The 24310-nt window shown below is 39.0% G+C and overlaps 3 protein-coding genes across 3 annotated transcripts; all 3 read left to right on the forward strand.

The window, feature by feature from the left end:
- Nucleotides 1-397: 397 nt before the first annotated feature.
- LOC124576596 (piggyBac transposable element-derived protein 2-like) lies at nucleotides 398-4749 on the forward strand. Its single transcript, XM_047131209.1, has 3 exons — nucleotides 398-630; nucleotides 739-1591; nucleotides 4738-4749. Exons 1-3 carry the CDS (start codon nucleotides 398-400, stop codon nucleotides 4747-4749), a joined length of 1098 nt encoding a protein of 365 aa, XP_046987165.1.
- A 551-nt stretch (nucleotides 4750-5300) lies between these two features.
- LOC124576597 (piggyBac transposable element-derived protein 2-like) lies at nucleotides 5301-10679 on the forward strand. The gene is made up of 3 exons (XM_047131210.1): nucleotides 5301-5533; nucleotides 5642-6494; nucleotides 10668-10679. The coding sequence occupies exons 1-3, from the start codon at nucleotides 5301-5303 to the stop codon at nucleotides 10677-10679; spliced, it is 1098 nt and encodes a 365-aa protein (XP_046987166.1).
- A 551-nt stretch (nucleotides 10680-11230) lies between these two features.
- LOC124576599 (piggyBac transposable element-derived protein 2-like) lies at nucleotides 11231-12945 on the forward strand. Its single transcript, XM_047131211.1, has 3 exons — nucleotides 11231-11463; nucleotides 11572-12424; nucleotides 12913-12945. Exons 1-3 carry the CDS (start codon nucleotides 11231-11233, stop codon nucleotides 12943-12945), a joined length of 1119 nt encoding a protein of 372 aa, XP_046987167.1.
- The last annotated feature ends 11365 nt before the right edge of the window (nucleotides 12946-24310 follow it).

The raw sequence follows: 24310 nt of genomic DNA on the forward strand, positions 1-24310 counted from the left end.
CGAAGAAAGTCAAGTACCAGTAATTAGGACTGAAGATGTTTCTGGAACAAGACAATCTGATGTTATAATGAAGGAATCGACGTCACAGTTGTCTGATAATGCTCTGAAACTGCCATGCAGCAGCAAAAATGTTACCAAAAACAGCAGGAGTGTGGTTTGGAAAGATAAACAGTTCATTATTCCCGAACTGTAGTCAAAATTTCATGGCAATACTTCGTTACTAGAAGAAGTAATAAACTTAAATACTCCATACCAATTCTTCAAACATATATTTCCATCTAAATTGTTTGATCTAATTGTCGAAGAGTCTCATAGATACAGTGTGCAGTGTAATCCTGATAGACCAATAGATTTATCCTGTGATGACATAAAAAAATTTATGGGCATCTGTCTCGTAATGTCAATAGTTCATGTACCTAATACGAGGGATTACTGGGGAGAAGTTACTGGTACTCATCTGATCAAGACAACAATGACAGTGAATCAGTATGAGCATATACGTAAGTTTCTTCACTTCAATGACAACAGTGCAATGATACCCAGGGGTGAAAAAGGTCATGATAGACTCTTCAAGATAAGACCCATAATAGAATTGATGAGATCTCGGTTTCAAACAATACCTGTTGAGGAGTGAGTTTCTGTTGATGAACAGATATGTTCAACAAAGGCTAGAAGTTATTTGAAACAATACATGCCAAACAAGCCTCATAAATATGGATACAAATTATTTGTTATTAGTGGCATATCTGGTTATGCCTACGATTTTGAGATTTTCACTGGAGATGAAAATAAACCAGAAAAAAGAGTGACTGGGGAGGAAGACTTGGGAGCAAGCGCAAATGTTGTAGTTCGACTCAGTAGGATACTACCAAGAAATATGAACCACAAACTGTACTGTGACAATTATTACACAAGTCTGCCACTGCTTGTATGGTTACATAAACAAGGAATTTACTCACTTGGGACAGTCAGAAGAAACAGAGTGCCAGACTGCAAGCTCCCTTCAGAAGCTGAGCTGAAGAAAATGGCACGAGGTGCATCAGTAGAGCGTGTCGCAACAGTGGATGGTGTCGACATATCAAATGTAGTGTGGAAAGATAACAAGAGTGTGATGTTGCTTTCTACACTTGCTGGACAGCAGCCTATTCATGAAGCAGGGAGGTATGACAAAAAAACAAAGTCAAGAACAACAATACCTTGTCCACAAATAATTAAACTCTACAATAAACATATGGGAGGTGTTGACCTTCTTGACAGCATAATGGGTCGACATAAAATTCTTGTGAAAAGTCGAAAATGGTATATAAGATTGTTTTACCATCTCCTGGACATGGGAGTAGTCAATTCCTGGCTGTTGTATAGGAGAGTAGCAGAAACCAAAGGGATTAAGAGAACTATGAAACTCTCCGAATTTCGAATGGAAATTGCTCCCTGTTTGTGTCGCTCAGGTCATACTTCAGCAAAACGTGGAAGGCCAAGTAATGAACTCGAAAACCAAATACAAGCTAAGAAGACAAAGGGGCCCACAGCACATGTACCTCCACAAGATGTAAGGCTGGATGAAGTAGGTCACCTGCCTTCGTACTTGCAAGTGAGACAGAGGTGCAAAATGCCAGGATGCAAGGGTTTTTCCTGGGTTCAGTGTAATAAATGTGCAGTTGCATTGTGTTTGCACAAACAAAAGAACTGTTTTCAAACATTTCATGTAAAGTGATTATCACATGCTTGGGTACAAACCTGTTGGAACTAGATACCTTATTGTTCATATACAAAAGTGAATAAAATATACAATAAATGCTCAATATTTACAACATTAATGTCCTATTTATTATTTTAGGATTTTCCCTTCCTATTCAAAGTATTTAATCATAATCAACAATTAAGTTACGAGAGATTTGGTCAAAATTGAGGGAGCAAAATAAGCACATTTATTGTGGCTCATAAGGTGTTAACTCAAAATGTAGCTGATCAGCTACAAAGCGATTTTCAACAATAGTGCCTTGTTAATTTAATTAAAAAAATTTTCAATATTTTTTTCGAAATGTAGGCACTATAAACTAAACATGGTAATTTTTACAGCTTGAAATAAAAAATCATGCATTTAAGGGTTAACTACAAGAGGACTGACACTCTAACTTTCTATGATTGGAACCACACCTGTGATTCCAGTTGTAGATTCCGATGCTTCACTTCAGGTTTACTGTATTCTTTGGACCTTCTGATTGACGATGAAAAACAGAATTTGCATCCGAATTTAATACAAAAGACACAATGCCGACTTAAGTACAAGAGGACTGACACTCTAACTTTCTATGATTTGAACCTCTCCTGTGAGTCCAGTTTCAGATTCCGAAGCTTCACTTCAGGTTTACTGTATCCCTTGGACCTTCGTACTGACGATGAAACACAGGAATTCCATCGGAATTAAATCCAAAAGGCACAATGCCGACTTAAGTACAAGGGGGCTGACACTCTAACTTTATATGACTTGAACCTCTCCTGTGAGTCCAGTTTTAGATTCCGAGGTTTCACTTCAGGTTTACTGTATACCTTGGACCTTCTTATTGACGATGAAGCACTGAAATTGCATCGGAATTATATTAAAAAGGCACAGTGCTGACTTAAGTACAAGAGGAGTGACACTCTAACTTTCTATGATTTGAACCTCTCCTGTGAGTCCAGTTTTAGATTCCGATGCTTCACTTCAGGTTCACTGTATACCTTGGACCTTCATATTGACGATGAAGCACAGAAATTGCTTCGGAATTAAATTCAAAAGGCACAATGCCGACTTAAGTAGCAGAGGACTGACACTCTAACTTTCTATGATTTGAACCTCTCCTGTGAGTCAAGTTTTAGATTCCGACGCTTCACTTCAGGTTTGCTGTATCCCTTTTACCTACTTATTGACGATGAGGCACAGAAATTGCATCGGAATTAAATTCAAAAGGCACATTGCCGACTTAAGTACAAGAGGAGTGAAACTCTAACTTTCTATGATTTGAACCTCTCCTGTGAGTCCAGTTTTAGATTCCGATGCTTCACTACAGGTTTACTGTATCCGTTGGAGCTTCTTATTGACGATGAAACACAGAAATTGCATCCGAATTTAATACAAAAGGCACAATGCCGACTTAAGTACAAGAGGACTGACACTCTCACTTTCTATGATTTGAACCTATCCTGTGAGTCCAGTTTTAGCTTCCGATGCTTCACTTCAGGTCTACTGTATCCCTTGGACCTTCTTATTGACGATGAAGCACAGAAATTGCATCCGAATTTAATACAAAAGGCACAATGCTGTCTTAAGTGCAAGAGGACTGACACTCTAACTTCCTACGATTTGAACCTCTCCAGAGAGTCTAGTTTTAGATTCCGATGCTTCACTTCAGGTTCACTGTTTACCTTGGACCTTCTTATTGACGATGAAACACCGAAATTGCATCGGAATTCAATTCAAAAGGCACAATGCCGACTTAAGTAGAAGAGGACTGACACTCTAACTTTCTATGATTTGATCCTCTCCTGTGAATCCAATTTGGATTCGGATGCTTCACTTCAGGATTACTGTATCCCTTGGACCTTCGTATTGACGATGAAACACAGAAATTCCATCGGAATTAAATTCAAAAGTCATAATGCCGACTTAAGTACAAGAGGACTGACACTCGTAATTTCTATGATTTGAACCTCTCCTGTGAGTCCAGTTTTAGATTCCGATGCTTCACTACATTTTTACTGTATCCGTTGGAGCTTCTTATTGACGATGAAGCACAGAAATTGCATCCGAATTTAATACAAAAGGCACAATGCCGACTTAAGTACAAGAGGACTGACACTCTAACTTTCTATGATTTGAACCACTCCTTTGAGTCCAGTTTTAGATTCAGATGCTTCACTTCAGGTTTAGTGTATCCCTTGGACCTTCTTATTGACGATGAAGCACAAAAATTGCATCGGAATTAAATTCAAAAGGCACAATGCCGACTTAAGTACAAGAGGACTGACACTCTAACTTTCTATGATTTGAACCTCTCCTGTGAGTCCAGTTTTAGAATCCGATGCTTCACTTCAGGTTTACTGTATCCCTTGGACCTTCTTATTGACAATGAAACACTGAAATTGCATCGGAATTAAATTCAAAAGGCACAATGCCGACTTAAGTACAAGAGGACTGACACTCTAACTTTCTAAGATTTGAACCTCTCCTCCGAGTCCAGTTTTAGATTCCGATGCTTCACTTCAGGTTTACTGTATCCCAGGGACCTTCTTATTAACGATGAAGCACAAAAATTGCATCGGAATTAAATTCAAAAAGCACAATGCCGACTTAACCCTTTAATGCATACTGTAGCTGATAAGCTACAGACCTCATTTCTTCGTTTTATTCCATATGGAGAAACATTTTCGATCAAATTCGTTATGTAGCTAAGTGTATACACTCCGCTGCAGTTTCTAGTAGTTCTTCATAGCGATCATAGATGGCAGGACGAGCTGAAGCAGTTCGACAGTGACCTGTGTGGACATACTGCCAAGTGTGTGTTTTGGCGGAAAGTTGAGGTGGGTTTTTGGTGTTTGTGCACTGATTTCTGGTTTTGAAAATTACTTTTTCATTTTGAAAACGTAAGTAGATATGGTGTAAACAGTTAATTCGAGTGTCTTTGCGATAGATTTGAAATGAGGCCTGTTTTTGTGTATGTAGCTTATCAGCTACATTTTTCATTTACTGCATTTCAGGCGCTGACGTAAAAATGTCTCGAAAGAGTCAAGAAGAAATGCTTATGGAATGGTTAGAGATTCCACTAAGCAGTGATGACGATCTTGAGTGTTTCTCTGACGATTCCATTCAAGATGAGACGTATGTTGCTCCAGAATCTGTTGATTGTGATAGTGACAGTAGTGACGAAGAAAGTCAAGTACCAGTAATTAGGACTGAAGATGTTTCTGGAACAAGACAATCTGATGTTATAATGAAGGAATCGACGTCACAGTTGTCTGATAATGCTCTGAAACTGCCATGCAGCAGCAAAAATGTTACCAAAAACAGCAGGAGTGTGGTTTGGAAAGATAAACAGTTCATTATTCCCGAACTGTAGTCAAAATTTCATGGCAATACTTCGTTACTAGAAGAAGTAATAAACTTAAATACTCCATACCAATTCTTCAAACATATATTTCCATCTAAATTGTTTGATCTAATTGTCGAAGAGTCTCATAGATACAGTGTGCAGTGTAATCCTGATAGACCAATAGATTTATCCTGTGATGACATAAAAAAATTTATGGGCATCTGTCTCGTAATGTCAATAGTTCATGTACCTAATACGAGGGATTACTGGGGAGAAGTTACTGGTACTCATCTGATCAAGACAACAATGACAGTGAATCAGTATGAGCATATACGTAAGTTTCTTCACTTCAATGACAACAGTGCAATGATACCCAGGGGTGAAAAAGGTCATGATAGACTCTTCAAGATAAGACCCATAATAGAATTGATGAGATCTCGGTTTCAAACAATACCTGTTGAGGAGTGAGTTTCTGTTGATGAACAGATATGTTCAACAAAGGCTAGAAGTTATTTGAAACAATACATGCCAAACAAGCCTCATAAATATGGATACAAATTATTTGTTATTAGTGGCATATCTGGTTATGCCTACGATTTTGAGATTTTCACTGGAGATGAAAATAAACCAGAAAAAAGAGTGACTGGGGAGGAAGACTTGGGAGCAAGCGCAAATGTTGTAGTTCGACTCAGTAGGATACTACCAAGAAATATGAACCACAAACTGTACTGTGACAATTATTACACAAGTCTGCCACTGCTTGTATGGTTACATAAACAAGGAATTTACTCACTTGGGACAGTCAGAAGAAACAGAGTGCCAGACTGCAAGCTCCCTTCAGAAGCTGAGCTGAAGAAAATGGCACGAGGTGCATCAGTAGAGCGTGTCGCAACAGTGGATGGTGTCGACATATCAAATGTAGTGTGGAAAGATAACAAGAGTGTGATGTTGCTTTCTACACTTGCTGGACAGCAGCCTATTCATGAAGCAGGGAGGTATGACAAAAAAACAAAGTCAAGAACAACAATACCTTGTCCACAAATAATTAAACTCTACAATAAACATATGGGAGGTGTTGACCTTCTTGACAGCATAATGGGTCGACATAAAATTCTTGTGAAAAGTCGAAAATGGTATATAAGATTGTTTTACCATCTCCTGGACATGGGAGTAGTCAATTCCTGGCTGTTGTATAGGAGAGTAGCAGAAACCAAAGGGATTAAGAGAACTATGAAACTCTCCGAATTTCGAATGGAAATTGCTCCCTGTTTGTGTCGCTCAGGTCATACTTCAGCAAAACGTGGAAGGCCAAGTAATGAACTCGAAAACCAAATACAAGCTAAGAAGACAAAGGGGCCCACAGCACATGTACCTCCACAAGATGTAAGGCTGGATGAAGTAGGTCACCTGCCTTCGTACTTGCAAGTGAGACAGAGGTGCAAAATGCCAGGATGCAAGGGTTTTTCCTGGGTTCAGTGTAATAAATGTGCAGTTGCATTGTGTTTGCACAAACAAAAGAACTGTTTTCAAACATTTCATGTAAAGTGATTATCACATGCTTGGGTACAAACCTGTTGGAACTAGATACCTTATTGTTCATATACAAAAGTGAATAAAATATACAATAAATGCTCAATATTTACAACATTAATGTCCTATTTATTATTTTAGGATTTTCCCTTCCTATTCAAAGTATTTAATCATAATCAACAATTAAGTTACGAGAGATTTGGTCAAAATTGAGGGAGCAAAATAAGCACATTTATTGTGGCTCATAAGGTGTTAACTCAAAATGTAGCTGATCAGCTACAAAGCGATTTTCAACAATAGTGCCTTGTTAATTTAATTAAAAAAATTTTCAATATTTTTTTCGAAATGTAGGCACTATAAACTAAACATGGTAATTTTTACAGCTTGAAATAAAAAATCATGCATTTAAGGGTTAACTACAAGAGGACTGACACTCTAACTTTCTATGATTGGAACCACACCTGTGATTCCAGTTGTAGATTCCGATGCTTCACTTCAGGTTTACTGTATTCTTTGGACCTTCTGATTGACGATGAAAAACAGAATTTGCATCCGAATTTAATACAAAAGACACAATGCCGACTTAAGTACAAGAGGACTGACACTCTAACTTTCTATGATTTGAACCTCTCCTGTGAGTCCAGTTTCAGATTCCGAAGCTTCACTTCAGGTTTACTGTATCCCTTGGACCTTCGTACTGACGATGAAACACAGGAATTCCATCGGAATTAAATCCAAAAGGCACAATGCCGACTTAAGTACAAGGGGGCTGACACTCTAACTTTATATGACTTGAACCTCTCCTGTGAGTCCAGTTTTAGATTCCGAGGTTTCACTTCAGGTTTACTGTATACCTTGGACCTTCTTATTGACGATGAAGCACTGAAATTGCATCGGAATTATATTAAAAAGGCACAGTGCTGACTTAAGTACAAGAGGAGTGACACTCTAACTTTCTATGATTTGAACCTCTCCTGTGAGTCCAGTTTTAGATTCCGATGCTTCACTTCAGGTTCACTGTATACCTTGGACCTTCATATTGACGATGAAGCACAGAAATTGCTTCGGAATTAAATTCAAAAGGCACAATGCCGACTTAAGTAGCAGAGGACTGACACTCTAACATTCTATGATTTGAACCTCTCCTGTGAGTCCAGTTTTAGATTCCGATGCTTCACTTTAGGTCTACTGTATCCCTTGGACCTTCTTATTGACGATGAAACACAGAAATTGCATCCGAATTTAATACAAAAGGCACAATGCCGACTTAAGTACAAGAGGACTGACTCTCTCACTTTCTATGATTTGAACCTGTCCTGTGAGTCCAGTTTTACATTCCGATGTTTCACTTCAGGCTTACTGTATCCCTTGGACCTTCTTTTTGACGATGAAACACAGAAATTGCATCCGAATTTAATACAAAAGGCACAATTCCGACTTAAGTACAAGAGGACTGACACTCTCACTCTCTATGATTTGAACCTCTCCTGTGAGTCCAGTTTTAGATTCCGATGCTTCAATTCTGATCTACTGTATCCCTTGGACCTTCTTATTGAAGATGAAACAAAGAAATTGCATCCGAACTTGATACAAAAGGCACAATGCCGACTTAAGTACAAGAGGACTGACACTCTCACTTTCTATGATTTGAACCTCTCCTGTGAGTCCGGTTTTAGATTCCGATGCTTCACTTCAAGTTCACTGTATACCTTGGACCTTCTTATTGACGAAGAAACACAGATATTGCATCCGAATTAAATTCAAAAGGCACAATGGCGACTTAAGTACAAGAGAACTGACTCTCTAACTTTCTATGATTTGAACCTCTCCTGTCAGTCCAGTTTTTGATTCCGATGATTCACTTTAGGTTTACTCTATCTCTTGGACTTTCTTATTGATGATGAAACACAGATATTGCATCCGAATGTAATACAAAAGGCACAATGTCGTCAGAAGTACAAAAGGACAGACACTCTAACTTTCTGTGATTTGAACCTCTCCTGTGAGTCCAGTAGCAGAGTCCAATGCTTCACTTCAGGTTCACTGTATACCTTGGACCTTCTTATTGACGATGAAACACAGAAATTGCATCGGAAATAAATTCAAAAGGCACAATGCCGACTTAAGTACAAGAGGACCGAAACTCTAACTTTCTATGATTTGAACCTCTCCTGTGAGTCCAGTTTTAGCTTCCGATGCTTCACTTCAGGTTTACTGTATCCCTTGGACCTTCTTATTGACGATGAAACACAGAAATTCCATCGGAATTAAATTCAAAAGGCACAATGCCGACTTAAGTACAAGAGGACTGACACTCTAACTTTCTATGATTTGAACCTCTCCTGTGAGTCCAGTTTTAGTTTCCGATGCTTCACTTCAGTTTCACTGTATCCCTTGGGCATTCTAATTGACGATGAAACACAGAAATTGCATCGTTATTAAATTCAAAAGGCACAATTCCGATTTAAGTACAGGAGGACTGACACTCTAACTTTGTATGATTTGAACCTCTCCTGTGAGTCCAGTTTTGGATTCTGATGCTTCACATCAGGTTTACTGTATACCTTGGACCTTCTTATTGACAATGAAACACTGAAAGTGCATGGGAATCAAATTCAAAAGGCACAATGCCGACTTAAGTACAAGAGGACTGACTGTCTAACTTTCTATGATTTGAACCTCACCTGTGAGTCCAGTTTTACATTCCGATGCTTCTCTTCACGTTTACTGTTTCCCTTGTACCTTCTTATTGACGAAGAAACACAGGTATTGCATCCGAATTAAATTCAAAAGGCACAATGGCGACTTATGCACAAGAGGACTGACACTCTCACTTTCTATGATTTGAACCTCTCCTGTGAGTCCAGTTGTAGCTTCCGATGCTTCACTACAGGTTCACTGTATACCTTGGACCTTCTTATTGACGATGAAACACAAAAATTGCATCGGAATTACATTCAAAAGGCACAATGCCGACTTAAGGACAAGAGGACTGATACTCTAACTTTCTATGATTTGTGCATCTCCTGTGAGTCCAGTTTTAGCTTCCGATGCTTCACTTCAGGTTTACTGTATCCCTTGGACCTTCTTATTGACGATGAAACACAGAAATTCCATCGGAATTAAATTCAAAAGGCACAATGCCGACTTAAGTACAAGAGGACTGACACTCTAACTTTCTATGATTTGAACCACTCCTTTGAGTCCAGTTTTAGATTCAGATGCTTCACTTCAGGTTTAGTGTATCCCTTGGACCTTCTTATTGACGATGAAGCACAAAAATTGCATCGGAATTAAATTCAAAAGGCACAATGCCGACTTAAGTACAAGAGGACTGACACTCTAACTTTCTATGATTTGAACCTCTCCTGTGAGTCCAGTTTTAGAATCCGATGCTTCACTTCAGGTTTACTGTATCCCTTGGACCTTCTTATTGACAATGAAACACTGAAATTGCATCGGAATTAAATTCAAAAGGCACAATGCCGACTTAAGTACAAGAGGACTGACACTCTAACTTTCTAAGATTTGAACCTCTCCTCCGAGTCCAGTTTTAGATTCCGATGCTTCACTTCAGGTTTACTGTATCCCAGGGACCTTCTTATTAACGATGAAGCACAAAAATTGCATCGGAATTAAATTCAAAAGGCACAATGCCGACTTAACCCTTTAATGCATACTGTAGCTGATAAGCTACAGACCTCATTTCTTCGTTTTATTCCATATGGAGAAACATTTTCGATCAAATTCGTTATGTAGCTAAGTGTATACACTCCGCTGCAGTTTCTAGTAGTTCTTCATAGCGATCATAGATGGCAGGACGAGCTGAAGCAGTTCGACAGTGACCTGTGTGGACATACTGCCAAGTGTGTGTTTTGGCGGAAAGTTGAGGTGGGTTTTTGGTGTTTGTGCACTGATTTCTGGTTTTGAAAATTACTTTTTCATTTTGAAAACGTAAGTAGATATGGTGTAAACAGTTAATTCGAGTGTCTTTGCGATAGATTTGAAATGAGGCCTGTTTTTGTGTATGTAGCTTATCAGCTACATTTTTCATTTACTGCATTTCAGGCGCTGACGTAAAAATGTCTCGAAAGAGTCAAGAAGAAATGCTTATGGAATGGTTAGAGATTCCACTAAGCAGTGATGACGATCTTGAGTGTTTCTCTGACGATTCCATTCAAGATGAGACGTATGTTGCTCCAGAATCTGTTGATTGTGATAGTGACAGTAGTGACGAAGAAAGTCAAGTACCAGTAATTAGGACTGAAGATGTTTCTGGAACAAGACAATCTGATGTTATAATGAAGGAATCGACGTCACAGTTGTCTGATAATGCTCTGAAACTGCCATGCAGCAGCAAAAATGTTACCAAAAACAGCAGGAGTGTGGTTTGGAAAGATAAACAGTTCATTATTCCCGAACTGTAGTCAAAATTTCATGGCAATACTTCGTTACTAGAAGAAGTAATAAACTTAAATACTCCATACCAATTCTTCAAACATATATTTCCATCTAAATTGTTTGATCTAATTGTCGAAGAGTCTCATAGATACAGTGTGCAGTGTAATCCTGATAGACCAATAGATTTATCCTGTGATGACATAAAAAAATTTATGGGCATCTGTCTCGTAATGTCAATAGTTCATGTACCTAATACGAGGGATTACTGGGGAGAAGTTACTGGTACTCATCTGATCAAGACAACAATGACAGTGAATCAGTATGAGCATATACGTAAGTTTCTTCACTTCAATGACAACAGTGCAATGATACCCAGGGGTGAAAAAGGTCATGATAGACTCTTCAAGATAAGACCCATAATAGAATTGATGAGATCTCGGTTTCAAACAATACCTGTTGAGGAGTGAGTTTCTGTTGATGAACAGATATGTTCAACAAAGGCTAGAAGTTATTTGAAACAATACATGCCAAACAAGCCTCATAAATATGGATACAAATTATTTGTTATTAGTGGCATATCTGGTTATGCCTACGATTTTGAGATTTTCACTGGAGATGAAAATAAACCAGAAAAAAGAGTGACTGGGGAGGAAGACTTGGGAGCAAGCGCAAATGTTGTAGTTCGACTCAGTAGGATACTACCAAGAAATATGAACCACAAACTGTACTGTGACAATTATTACACAAGTCTGCCACTGCTTGTATGGTTACATAAACAAGGAATTTACTCACTTGGGACAGTCAGAAGAAACAGAGTGCCAGACTGCAAGCTCCCTTCAGAAGCTGAGCTGAAGAAAATGGCACGAGGTGCATCAGTAGAGCGTGTCGCAACAGTGGATGGTGTCGACATATCAAATGTAGTGTGGAAAGATAACAAGAGTGTGATGTTGCTTTCTACACTTGCTGGACAGCAGCCTATTCATGAAGCAGGGAGGTATGACAAAAAAACAAAGTCAAGAACAACAATACCTTGTCCACAAATAATTAAACTCTACAATAAACATATGGGAGGTGTTGACCTTCTTGACAGCATAATGGGTCGACATAAAATTCTTGTGAAAAGTCGAAAATGGTATATAAGATTGTTTTACCATCTCCTGGACATGGGAGTAGTCAATTCCTGGCTGTTGTATAGGAGAGTAGCAGAAACCAAAGGGATTAAGAGAACTATGAAACTCTCCGAATTTCGAATGGAAATTGCTCCCTGTTTGTGTCGCTCAGGTCATACTTCAGCAAAACGTGGAAGGCCAAGTAATGAACTCGAAAACCAAATACAAGCTAAGAAGACAAAGGGGCCCACAGCACATGTACCTCCACAAGATGTAAGGCTGGATGAAGTAGGTCACCTGCCTTCGTACTTGCAAGTGAGACAGAGGTGCAAAATGCCAGGATGCAAGGGTTTTTCCTGGGTTCAGTGTAATAAATGTGCAGTTGCATTGTGTTTGCACAAACAAAAGAACTGTTTTCAAACATTTCATGTAAAGTGATTATCACATGCTTGGGTACAAACCTGTTGGAACTAGATACCTTATTGTTCATATACAAAAGTGAATAAAATATACAATAAATGCTCAATATTTACAACATTAATGTCCTATTTATTATTTTAGGATTTTCCCTTCCTATTCAAAGTATTTAATCATAATCAACAATTAAGTTACGAGAGATTTGGTCAAAATTGAGGGAGCAAAATAAGCACATTTATTGTGGCTCATAAGGTGTTAACTCAAAATGTAGCTGATCAGCTACAAAGCGATTTTCAACAATAGTGCCTTGTTAATTTAATTAAAAAAATTTTCAATATTTTTTTCGAAATGTAGGCACTATAAACTAAACATGGTAATTTTTACAGCTTGAAATAAAAAATCATGCATTTAAGGGTTAACTACAAGAGGACTGACACTCTAACTTTCTATGATTGGAACCACACCTGTGATTCCAGTTGTAGATTCCGATGCTTCACTTCAGGTTTACTGTATTCTTTGGACCTTCTGATTGACGATGAAAAACAGAATTTGCATCCGAATTTAATACAAAAGACACAATGCCGACTTAAGTACAAGAGGACTGACACTCTAACTTTCTATGATTTGAACCTCTCCTGTGAGTCCAGTTTCAGATTCCGAAGCTTCACTTCAGGTTTACTGTATCCCTTGGACCTTCGTACTGACGATGAAACACAGGAATTCCATCGGAATTAAATCCAAAAGGCACAATGCCGACTTAAGTACAAGGGGGCTGACACTCTAACTTTATATGACTTGAACCTCTCCTGTGAGTCCAGTTTTAGATTCCGAGGTTTCACTTCAGGTTTACTGTATACCTTGGACCTTCTTATTGACGATGAAGCACTGAAATTGCATCGGAATTATATTAAAAAGGCACAGTGCTGACTTAAGTACAAGAGGAGTGACACTCTAACTTTCTATGATTTGAACCTCTCCTGTGAGTCCAGTTTTAGATTCCGATGCTTCACTTCAGGTTCACTGTATACCTTGGACCTTCATATTGACGATGAAGCACAGAAATTGCTTCGGAATTAAATTCAAAAGGCACAATGCCGACTTAAGTAGCAGAGGACTGACACTCTAACTTTCTATGATTTGAACCTCTCCTGTGAGTCCAGTTTTAGATTCCGATGCTTCACTTTAGGTCTACTGTATCCCTTGGACCTTCTTATTGACGATGAAACACAGAAATTGCATCCGAATTTAATACAAAAGGCACAATGCCGACTTAAGTACAAGAGGACTGACTCTCTCACTTTCTATGATTTGAACCTGTCCTGTGAGTCCAGTTTTACATTCCGATGTTTCACTTCAGGCTTACTGTATCCCTTGGACCTTCTTTTTGACGATGAAACACAGAAATTGCATCCGAATTTAATACAAAAGGCACAATTCCGACTTAAGTACAAGAGGACTGACACTCTCACTCTCTATGATTTGAACCTCTCCTGTGAGTCCAGTTTTAGATTCCGATGCTTCAATTCTGATCTACTGTATCCCTTGGACCTTCTTATTGAAGATGAAACAAAGAAATTGCATCCGAACTTGATACAAAAGGCACAATGCCGACTTAAGTACAAGAGGACTGACACTCTCACTTTCTATGATTTGAACCTCTCCTGTGAGTCCGGTTTTAGATTCCGATGCTTCACTTCAAGTTCACTGTATACCTTGGACCTTCTTATTGACGAAGAAACACAGATATTGCATCCGAATTAAATTCAAAAGGCACAATGGCGACTTAAGTACAAGAGAACTGACTCTCTAACTTTCTATGATTTGAACCTCTCCTGTCAGTCCAGTTTTTGATTCCGATGATTCACTTTAGGTTTACTCTATCTCTTGGACTTTCTTATTGATGATGAAACACAGAAATTGCATCCGAATTTAATACAAATGGCACAATGCCGACTTATGTACAAGAGGACTGACACTCTCACTTTCTATGATTTGAACCTCTCCTGTGAGTCCGGTTTTAGATTCCGATGCTTCACTTCAAGTTCACTGTATACCTTGGACCTTCTTATTGACGATGAAACACAGAAATTGCATCTTAATTACATTCAAAAGGCACAATGCCGACTTAAGAACAAGAGGACTGTTACTCTAACTTTCTATGATCTGTGCATCTCCTGTGAGTCCAGTTTTAGATTCAGATGCTTCACTTCAGGTTTACTGTATACCTTGGACCTTCTTATTGACGATGAAGCACAGAAATTGCTTCGGATTTAAATTCAAAAGGCACAACGCCGACATAAGTACAAGAGGACTGACACTCTAACTCTCTATGATTTGAACCTCTCTTGTGAGTCAAGTTTTAGATTCCGATGCTTCACTTCAGGTTTAGTGTATCCCTTGGAACTTCTTATTGACGATGAAACACAGATATTGCATCCGAATGTAATACAAAAGGCACAATGTCGTCAGAAGTACAAAAGGACAGACACTCTAACTTTCTGTGATTTGAACCTCTCCTGTGAGTCCAGTAGCAGAGTCCAATGCTTCACTTCAGGTTCACTGTATACCTTGGACCTTCTTATTGACGATGAAACACAGAAATTGCATCGGAAATAAATTCAAAAGGCACAATGCCGACTTAAGTACAAGAGGACCGAAACTCTAACTTTCTATGATTTGAACCTCTCCTGTGAGTCCAGTTTTAGCTTCCGATGCTTCACTTCAGGTTTACTGTATCCCTTGGACCTTCTTATTGACGATGAAACACAGAAATTCCATCGGAATTAAATTCAAAAGGCACAATGCCGACTTAAGTACAAGAGGACTGACACTCTAACTTTCTATGATTTGAACCTCTCCTGTGAGTCCAGTTTTAGTTTCCGATGCTTCACTTCAGTTTCACTGTATCCCTTGGGCATTCTAATTGACGATGAAACACAGAAATTGCATCGTTATTAAATTCAAAAGGCACAATTCCGATTTAAGTACAGGAGGACTGACACTCTAACTTTGTATGATTTGAACCTCTCCTGTGAGTCCAGTTTTGGATTCTGATGCTTCACATCAGGTTTACTGTATACCTTGGACCTTCTTATTGACAATGAAACACTGAAAGTGCATGGGAATCAAATTCAAAAGGCACAATGCCGACTTAAGTACAAGAGGACTGACTGTCTAACTTTCTATGATTTGAACCTCACCTGTGAGTCCAGTTTTACATTCCGATGCTTCTCTTCACGTTTACTGTTTCCCTTGTACCTTCTTATTGACGAAGAAACACAGGTATTGCATCCGAATTAAATTCAAAAGGCACAATGGCGACTTATGCACAAGAGGACTGACACTCTCACTTTCTATGATTTGAACCTCTCCTGTGAGTCCAGTTGTAGCTTCCGATGCTTCACTACAGGTTCACTGTATACCTTGGACCTTCTTATTGACGATGAAACACAAAAATTGCATCGGAATTACATTCAAAAGGCACAATGCCGACTTAAGGACAAGAGGACTGATACTCTAACTTTCTATGATTTGTGCATCTCCTGTGAGTCCAGTTTTAGATTCAGATGCTTCACTTCAGGTTTACTGTATACCTTGGACCTTCTTATTGACGATGAAGCACAGAAATTGCTTCGGAATTAAATTCAAAAGACACAATGCCGACTTAACTACAAGAGGAGTGAAACTCTAACTATCTATGATTTGAACCTCTCCTGTGAATCCTGTTTTAGATTCCGTTGCTTCACTAAGGGTTTACTGTATCCGTTGGACCTTCTTATTGACGATGAAACACAGAAATTGCATCCGAATTTAATACAAAAGGCACAATGCCGACTTAAGTTCAAGAGGACTGACACTCTCACTTTCTATGATTTGAACCTATCCTGTGAGTTCAGTTTTAGATTCCGATGCTTCACTTCAGGTCTACTGTATCCCTTGGACCTTCTTATTGACGGTGAAGCACAGCAACTGCATCCGCATTTAATAAAAAAGGCACAATACTGACTTAAGTACAAGAGGACTGACACTCTAACTTTCTATGATTTGAACCTCTCCAGTGAGTCTAGTTTTAGATTCCGATGCTTCACTTCAGGTTCACTGTTTACCTTGCACCCTCTTACTGACGATGAAATACAGAAATTGCATCGGAATTCAATTCAAAAGGCACAATGCCGACTTAAGTAGAACGGGACTGACACTCTAACTTTCTATGATATGAACACCTCCTCCGAGTCCAGTTTTAGATTCCGATGCTTCACTTCAGGTTTATTGTATCCCAGGGACCTTCTTATTAACGATGAAGCACAGAAATTGCATCGGAATTAAATTCAAAAGGCACGATGCCGACTTAACTACAAGTGGACTGACACTCTAACTTTCTATGCTTTGAACCTCTCCTGTGAGTCCAGCTTTAGATTCCGATGCCTCACTTCAGGTTTACTGTATCCCTCGGACCTTCTTATTGACGATGAAACACGGAAATTGCATCCGAATTTAATACAAAAGGCACAATGTCGACTTAAGTACAAGAGGACTGACACTCTCACTTTCTGTGATTTGAACCTCTCCTGTGAGTCCAGTTTTAGATTCCCATGCTTCACTTGCGGTTTACTGTATCCCATGGACATTCTTATTGACGATGAAGCACAGAAATTGCATCCGAATTTAATACAAATGGCACAATGCCGACTTCAGTACAAGAGGACTGACACTCTCACTTTCTATGATTTGAACCAGTCCTGTGAGACCAGTTTTACATTCCGATGCTTCACTTCAGGTTTACTATATCCCTTGGACCTTCTTTTTGACGATGAAACACAGAAATTGCATCCGAATTTAATACAAAAGGCACAATTCCGACTTAAGTACAAGAGGAATGACACTCTCACTTTCTATGATTTGAACCTCTCCTGTGAGTCCAGTTTTAGATTCCAATGCTTCACTTTAGGTTTCCTGTATACCTTGGACCTTCGTATTGATGAAGAAACACAGATATTGCATCCGAATTAAATTCAAATGGCACAATGGCGACTTAAGTACAAGAGAACTGACTCTCTAACTTTGTATGATTTGAACCTCTCCTTTCAGTCCAGTTTTTGATTCCGATGATTCACTTTAGGTTTACTGTATCCCTTGGACTTTCTTATTGATGATGAAACACAGAAATTGCATCTGAATTTAATACAAATGGCACAATGCCGACTTAAGTACAAGAGGATTGACACTCTCACTTTCTATGATTTGAGCCTCACCTGTGAGTCCGGTTTTAGATTCCAATGCTTCACTTCAAGTTCACTGTATGCCTTGGACCTTCTTATTGACGATGAAACACAGAAATTGCATCTTAATTACATTCAAAAGGCACAATGATGACTTAAGAACAAGAGGACTGACACTCTAACTTTCTATGATCTGTGCATCTCCTGTGAGTCCAGTTTTAGATTCAGATGCTTCACTCCAGGTTTACTGTATACCTTGGACCTTCTTATTGACGATGAAGCACAGAAATTGCTTCGGAATTAAATTCAAAAGGCACAATGCCGACTTAAGTACAAGAGGACTGACACTGTAACTCTCTATGATTTGAACCTGTCCTGTGAGTCAAGTTTTAGATTCCGATGCTTCACTTCAGGTTTAGTGTATCCCTTGGATCTTCTTATTGACGATGAAACACAGATATTGCATCCGAATTTAATACAAAAGGCACAATGACGTCAGAAGTACAAAGGGACAGACACTCTAACTTTCTGTGATTTGAACCTCTCCTGTGAGTCCAGTATTAGAGTCCAATGCTTCACTTCAGGTTCACTGTATACCTTGGACCTTCCTATTGACGATGAAACACAGAAATTGCATCGGAATTAAATTCAAAAGGCACAATGCCGACTTAAGTGCAAGAGGTCTGAAACCCTAACTTTCTATGATTTGAACCTCTCCTGTGAGTCCAGTTTTAGATTCCGATGCTTCACTTCACGTTTACTGTATCCCTTGGACCTTCTTATTGACGATGAAACACAGAATTTGCATCGGAATTAAATTCAAAAGGCACAATGCCGACTTAAGTACAAGAGGACTCACACTCTAACTTTCTATGATTTGAACCTCTCCTGTGAGTCCAGTTTTGGATTCCGATGCTTCACTTCAGTTTTACTGTATCCCTTGGTCATTCTAATTGACGATGAAACACAGAAATTGCATCGGAATTAAATTCAAAAGGCACAATTCCGATTTAAGTACAGGAGGACTGACACTCTAACTTTCCATGATTTGAACTTCTCCTGTGAGTCCAGTTTTAGATTCTGATGCTTCACATCAGGTTTACTGTATACCTTGGACCTTCTTATTGACAATGAAACTCTGAAATTGCATGGGAATCATATTCAAAAGGCATAATGCCGACTTAAGTACAAGAGGATTGACTCTCTAACTTTCTATGATATGAACCTCTCCTGTGAGTCTAGTTTTAGATTCCGATGCTTCACTTCAGGTTTACTGTATCCCAGGGACGGTCTTATGGACGATGAAGCACAGAAATTGCATCGGAATTAAATTCAAGAGGCACAATGCCGACTTAACTACAAGAGGAGTGAAACTCTAACTCTCTATGATTTGAACCTCTCCTGTGAGTCCAGTTTTACATTCCGATGCTTCTCTTCAGGTTTACTGTTTCCCTTGGACCTTCTTATTGACGAAGAAGCACAGGTATTGCATCCGATTTAAATTAAAAAGTCACAATGGCGACATAAGTACAAGAGAACTGACTCTCTAACTTTCTATGATTTGAACCTCTCCTGTGAGTCCAGTTTTTGATTCCGATGATTCACTTTAGGTTTACTGTATCCCTTGGACTTTCTTATTGATGATGAAACACAGAAATTGCATCCGAATTTAATACAAAAGGCACAATGCCGACTTATGTACAAGAGGACTGACACTCTCACTTTCTATGATATGAACCTCTCCTGTGAGTCCAGTTTTAGATTCCGATGCTTCACTTCAGGTTCACTGTATACCTTGGACCTTCTTATTGACGATGAAACACAGAAATTGCATCGGAATTACATTCAAAAGGCACAATGCCGACTTAAGAACATGAGGACTGATACTCTAACTTTCTATGATTTGTGCATCTCCTGTGAGTCCAGTTTTAGATTCAGATGCTTCACTTCAGGTTTACTGTATACCTTGGACCTTCTTATTGACGATGAAGCACAGATATTGCTTCGGAATTAAATTCAAAAGACACAATGCCGACTTAACTACAAGACGAGTGAAACTCTAACTATCTATGATTTGAACCTCTCCTGTGAATCCTGTTTTAGATTCCGTTGCTTAACTAAAGGTTTACTGTATCCGTTGGACCTTCTTATTGACGATGAAACACAGAAATTGCATCCGAATTTAATACAAAAGGCACAATGCCGACTTAAGTACAAGAGGACTGACACTCTCACTTTCTATGATTTGAACCTATCCTGTGAGTCCAGTTTTAGATTCCGATGCTTCACTTCAGGTCTACTGTATCCCTTGGTCCTTCTTATTGACGGTGAAGCACAGAAACTGCATCCGAATTTAATACAAAAGGCACAATGCTGACTTAAGTACAAGAGGACTGACACTCTAACTTTCTATGATTTGAACCTCTCCAGTGAGTCTAGTTTTAGATTCCGATGCTTCACTTCAGGTTTTTTGTATACCTTGGACCTTCTTATTGACGATGAAACACAGAAATGCGTCGGAATTAAATTCAAAAGGCACAATGCCAACTAAAGTACAAGAGGACTGACACTCTAACCTTCAATGATTTGAACCTCTCCTTTGAGCCCAGTTTTAGAATCCGATGCTTCACATCAGGTGTACTGTATCCCTTGGACCTTCTTATTGACAATGAAACATTGAAATTGCATCGGAATTAAATTCAAAAGGCACAATGCCGACTTAAGTACAAGCGGACTGACACTCTAACTTTCTATGATATGAACATCTCCTCCGAGTCCAGTTTTAGATTACGATGCTTCACTTCAGGTTTGTTGTATCCCAGGGACCTTCTTATTAACGATGAAGCACAGAAATTGCATCGGAATTAAATTCCAAAGGCACGATGCCGACTTAACTACAAGAGGACTGACACTCTAACTTTCTGTGATTTGAGCCTCTCCTGTGAGTCCTGTTTTAGATTCCGATGCTTCACTTCAGGTTTACTGTGTCCCTTGGACCTTCTTATTGACGATGAAACACTGAAATTGCATCGGAATTGAATTCGAAAGTCACAATGCCGACTTAAGTACAAGAGGACTGACACTCTAACTTTCTATGATTTGAACCTCCACTGTGAGTCCAGTTTTCGATTCCGAAGCTTCACTTCAGGTTTTCTGTATCCCTTGGACCTTCTTATTGACGATGAAACATAGAAATTGCATCCGAAATTAATACAAAAGGCACAATGACGACTTAAGTACAAGAGGACTGACACTCTAACTTTCTATGATTTGAATTTATCCTGTGAGTCCAGATTTAGATTCCGATGCTTCACTTCAAGTTTACTGTATACCTTGGACCTTCTTATTGACGATGAACCACAGAATTTGCATCGGAATTAAATTCAAAAGGCACAATGCCGACCTAAGTACACGAGGACTGACACTCTAACTTTCTATGATTTGAACCACTCCTGTGAGTCCAGTTTTAGATTCCGATGCTACACTTCAGGTGTGCTGTATACCATGGACCTTCTTATTGACGATGAAGCACAGAAATTGCATCGGAATGAAATTAAAAAGGCACAATGCCGACATAAGAACAAGATGGCTGACGCTCTAATTTTCTATGATTTGATCCTCTCCTGTCAGTCCTGTTTTAGATTCCGATGATTCCCTTCAGGTTTACTGTATCCCTTGGACCTTCTTATTGACGATGAAACACAGAAATTGCATCCGAATATAATACAAAAGGCACAATGCCGAGTTAAGTAAAAGAGGACTGACACTCTATGATTTGAACCTCTCCTGTAAATCTAGTTTTAGAATCTGATGCTTCACTTCAGGTTTGCAGTATCCCTTGGACCTTCTTATTGACGATGAAACACAGAAATTGCATCGGAATTAAATTCAAAAGGTACAGTGCCGACTTAAGTACAAGAGGACTGACACTCTAAATTTCTATGAATTGAACCTCTCCTGTGAGTCAAGTTTTAGATTCCGATGCTTCACTTCAGGTTTACTGTATACCTTGGACATTCTTACTGACAACGAAACACAGAAATTGCATGGGAATTAAATTCAAAAGGCACAATGCCGACTTAAGTACAAGAGGACTGACACTCTAACTTTCGATGATTTGAATCTCTCCGGTGAGTCCAGTTTTAGATTCCGATGCTTCACTTCAGGTTTACTGTGTACCATGGACATTCTTATTGACGATGAAGCACAGAAATTGCATCGGAATGAAATTCAAACGGCACAATGCCGACTTAAGTACAAGATGACTAACACTCTAATTTTCTATGATTTGAACCTCTCCTGTGAGTCCAGTTTTAGAATCCGATCCTTCACTTCAGGTTTACTGTATTCCTTGGACCTCCTTATTGACGATGAAACACAGAAATTGCATCCGAATGTAATACAAAAGGCACAATGCCGACTTAAGTACAAGACGACTGACACTCTAATTTTCTATGATTTGAACCTCTCCTATGAGTCCAGTTTTAGATTCCGATGCTTCCCTTCAGGTTTCCTGTATACCTTGGACCTTCTTATTGACGATGAAACACAGAAATTGCATCCGAATTTAATACAAAAGGCACAATGCCGACCTAAGTACAAGAGGACTGACGGTCTAACTTTCTATGATTTGAACCTCTCCTGTGAGTCCAGTTTTAGATTCCGATGCTTCCCTTCAGGTTTACTGTATACCTTGGACCTTCTTATTGACGATGAAACACAGATATTGCATCCGAATTTAATACAAAAGGCACAATGCCGACTTAAGTACAAGAGGACCGACACACTCACTTTCTATGATTTGAACCTCTTCTGTGAGTCCAGTTTTAGATTCCAATGCTTCCCTTCAGGTTTACTGTATACCATGGAATTCTTATTGACGATGAAGCACAGAAATTGCATCGGAATGAAATTGAAAAGGCACAATGCCGACTTAAGTACAAAAGGACTGACACTCTAAATTTCTATGATTTGAATCTCTCGTGTGAGTCCAGTTTTAGATTCCGATGCTTCACTTCAGGCTTACTGTATCCCTCGGACCTTCTTAATGACGATGAAACACAGAAGTTGCATCAGAATATAATACAAAAAGCACAATGCCGAGTTAAGTTCAAGAGGACTGACACTCTATGATTTGAACCTCTCCTGTAAGTCTAGTTTTAGAATCCGATGCTTCACTTCAGGTTTGCAGTATCCCTTGGACCTTTTTATTGACGATGAAACACAGAAATTGCATCCGAATTTAATACAACAGGCACAATGCCGACTTAAGTACAAGAGGACTGCCACTCTAACTTTCAATGATTTGAACCTCTCCAGTGAGTCCAGTTTTAGATTCTGATTTTTCACTTGAGGTTTACTGTATCCCTTGGAACTTCTTTTTAACGGTGAAGCACAGAAATTGCATCGGAATGAAATTCAAAAGGCACAATGCCGACTTAAGTACAAGAGGACTGACACTCTACCTTTCTATAATTTGAACCTCTCCTGTGAGTCAGTTTTAGATTCCGATGCTTCACTGCAGGTTTACTGTATACCTTAGAGCTTCTTATAGACGATAAACACAGTTATTGCATCAGAATGAAAATTCGAAAGGCACAATGCCGACTTAAGAACAAGAGGACTGACACTCTACCTTTCTATAATTTGAACCTCTCCTGTGAGTCAGTTTTAGTTTCCGATGCTTCACTTCAGGTATACTGTATACCTTGGACCTTCTTCTTGACGTTGAAACACAGTAATTGCATCGGAAGTAAATTCAAGAAGCACAATGCCGACTTAAGTACAAAAGGACAGACACTCTAAATTTCTATGATTTGAATCTCTCGTGTGAGTCCAGTTCTAGATTCCGAAGCTTCACTTCAGGCTTACTGTATCCCTTGGACCTTCTTATTGACGATGAAACACAGAAGTTGCATCAGAATATAATACAAAAGGCACAATGCCGAGTTAAGTTCAAGAGGACTGTCACTCTATGATTTGAACCTCTCCTGTAAGTCTAGTTTTAGAATCCGATGCTTCACTTCAGGTTTATTGTATCCCTTGGACCTTCTTATTGACGATGAAACACAGAAATTGCATCCGAATGTAATACAAAAGGCACAATGCCGACTTAAGTACAAGAGGACGGACACTCTAACTTTCTATGATTTGAACCTCTCCTGTGAGTCCAGTTTTAGATTCCGATGCTACACTTCAGGTTTACTGTATACCATGGACATTCTTATTGACGATGAAGCACAGAAATTGCATCGGAATGAAAGTCAAAAGGCACAATGCCGACTTAAGTAGAAGATGACTAACACTCTAATTTTCTATGATTTGAACCTCTCCTGTGAGTCCAGTTTTAGAATCCGGTCCTTCACTTCAGGTTTACTGTATACCTTGGACCTCCTTATTGACGATGAGACACAGAAATTGCATCCGAATGTAATACAAAAGGCACAATGCCGACTTAAGTACAAGACGACTGACACTCTAATTTTCTATGATTTGAACCTCTCCTATGAGTCCAGTTTAAGATTCCGATGCTTCCCTTCAGGTTTACTGTATACCTTGGACCTTC

This window comes from Schistocerca americana, unplaced genomic scaffold, assembly GCF_021461395.2.
Source record: "Schistocerca americana isolate TAMUIC-IGC-003095 unplaced genomic scaffold, iqSchAmer2.1 HiC_scaffold_25, whole genome shotgun sequence".
Classification (NCBI taxonomy): Eukaryota; Metazoa; Arthropoda; class Insecta; order Orthoptera; family Acrididae; genus Schistocerca; species Schistocerca americana.

What these genes read in the sequence shown, in the direction of transcription:
- LOC124576597 (XM_047131210.1), top strand. Translation starts at nt 5,301, where the DNA reads ATGTCAATAGTTCATGTACCTAATACGAGGGATTACTGGGGAGAAGTT. An exon ending in CAAACAATACCTGTTGAGGA is followed by an intron (nt 5,534 to 5,641) that starts GTGAGTTTCTGT and finishes ATTTGTTATTAG; the next exon opens with TGGCATATCTGGTTATGCCT.
- LOC124576596 (XM_047131209.1), top strand. Translation starts at nt 398, where the DNA reads ATGTCAATAGTTCATGTACCTAATACGAGGGATTACTGGGGAGAAGTT. An exon ending in CAAACAATACCTGTTGAGGA is followed by an intron (nt 631 to 738) that starts GTGAGTTTCTGT and finishes ATTTGTTATTAG; the next exon opens with TGGCATATCTGGTTATGCCT.
- LOC124576599 (XM_047131211.1), top strand. Translation starts at nt 11,231, where the DNA reads ATGTCAATAGTTCATGTACCTAATACGAGGGATTACTGGGGAGAAGTT. An exon ending in CAAACAATACCTGTTGAGGA is followed by an intron (nt 11,464 to 11,571) that starts GTGAGTTTCTGT and finishes ATTTGTTATTAG; the next exon opens with TGGCATATCTGGTTATGCCT. An exon ending in ACCTGCCTTCGTACTTGCAA is followed by an intron (nt 12,425 to 12,912) that starts GTGAGACAGAGG and finishes TAATTTTTACAG; the next exon opens with CTTGAAATAAAAAATCATGC.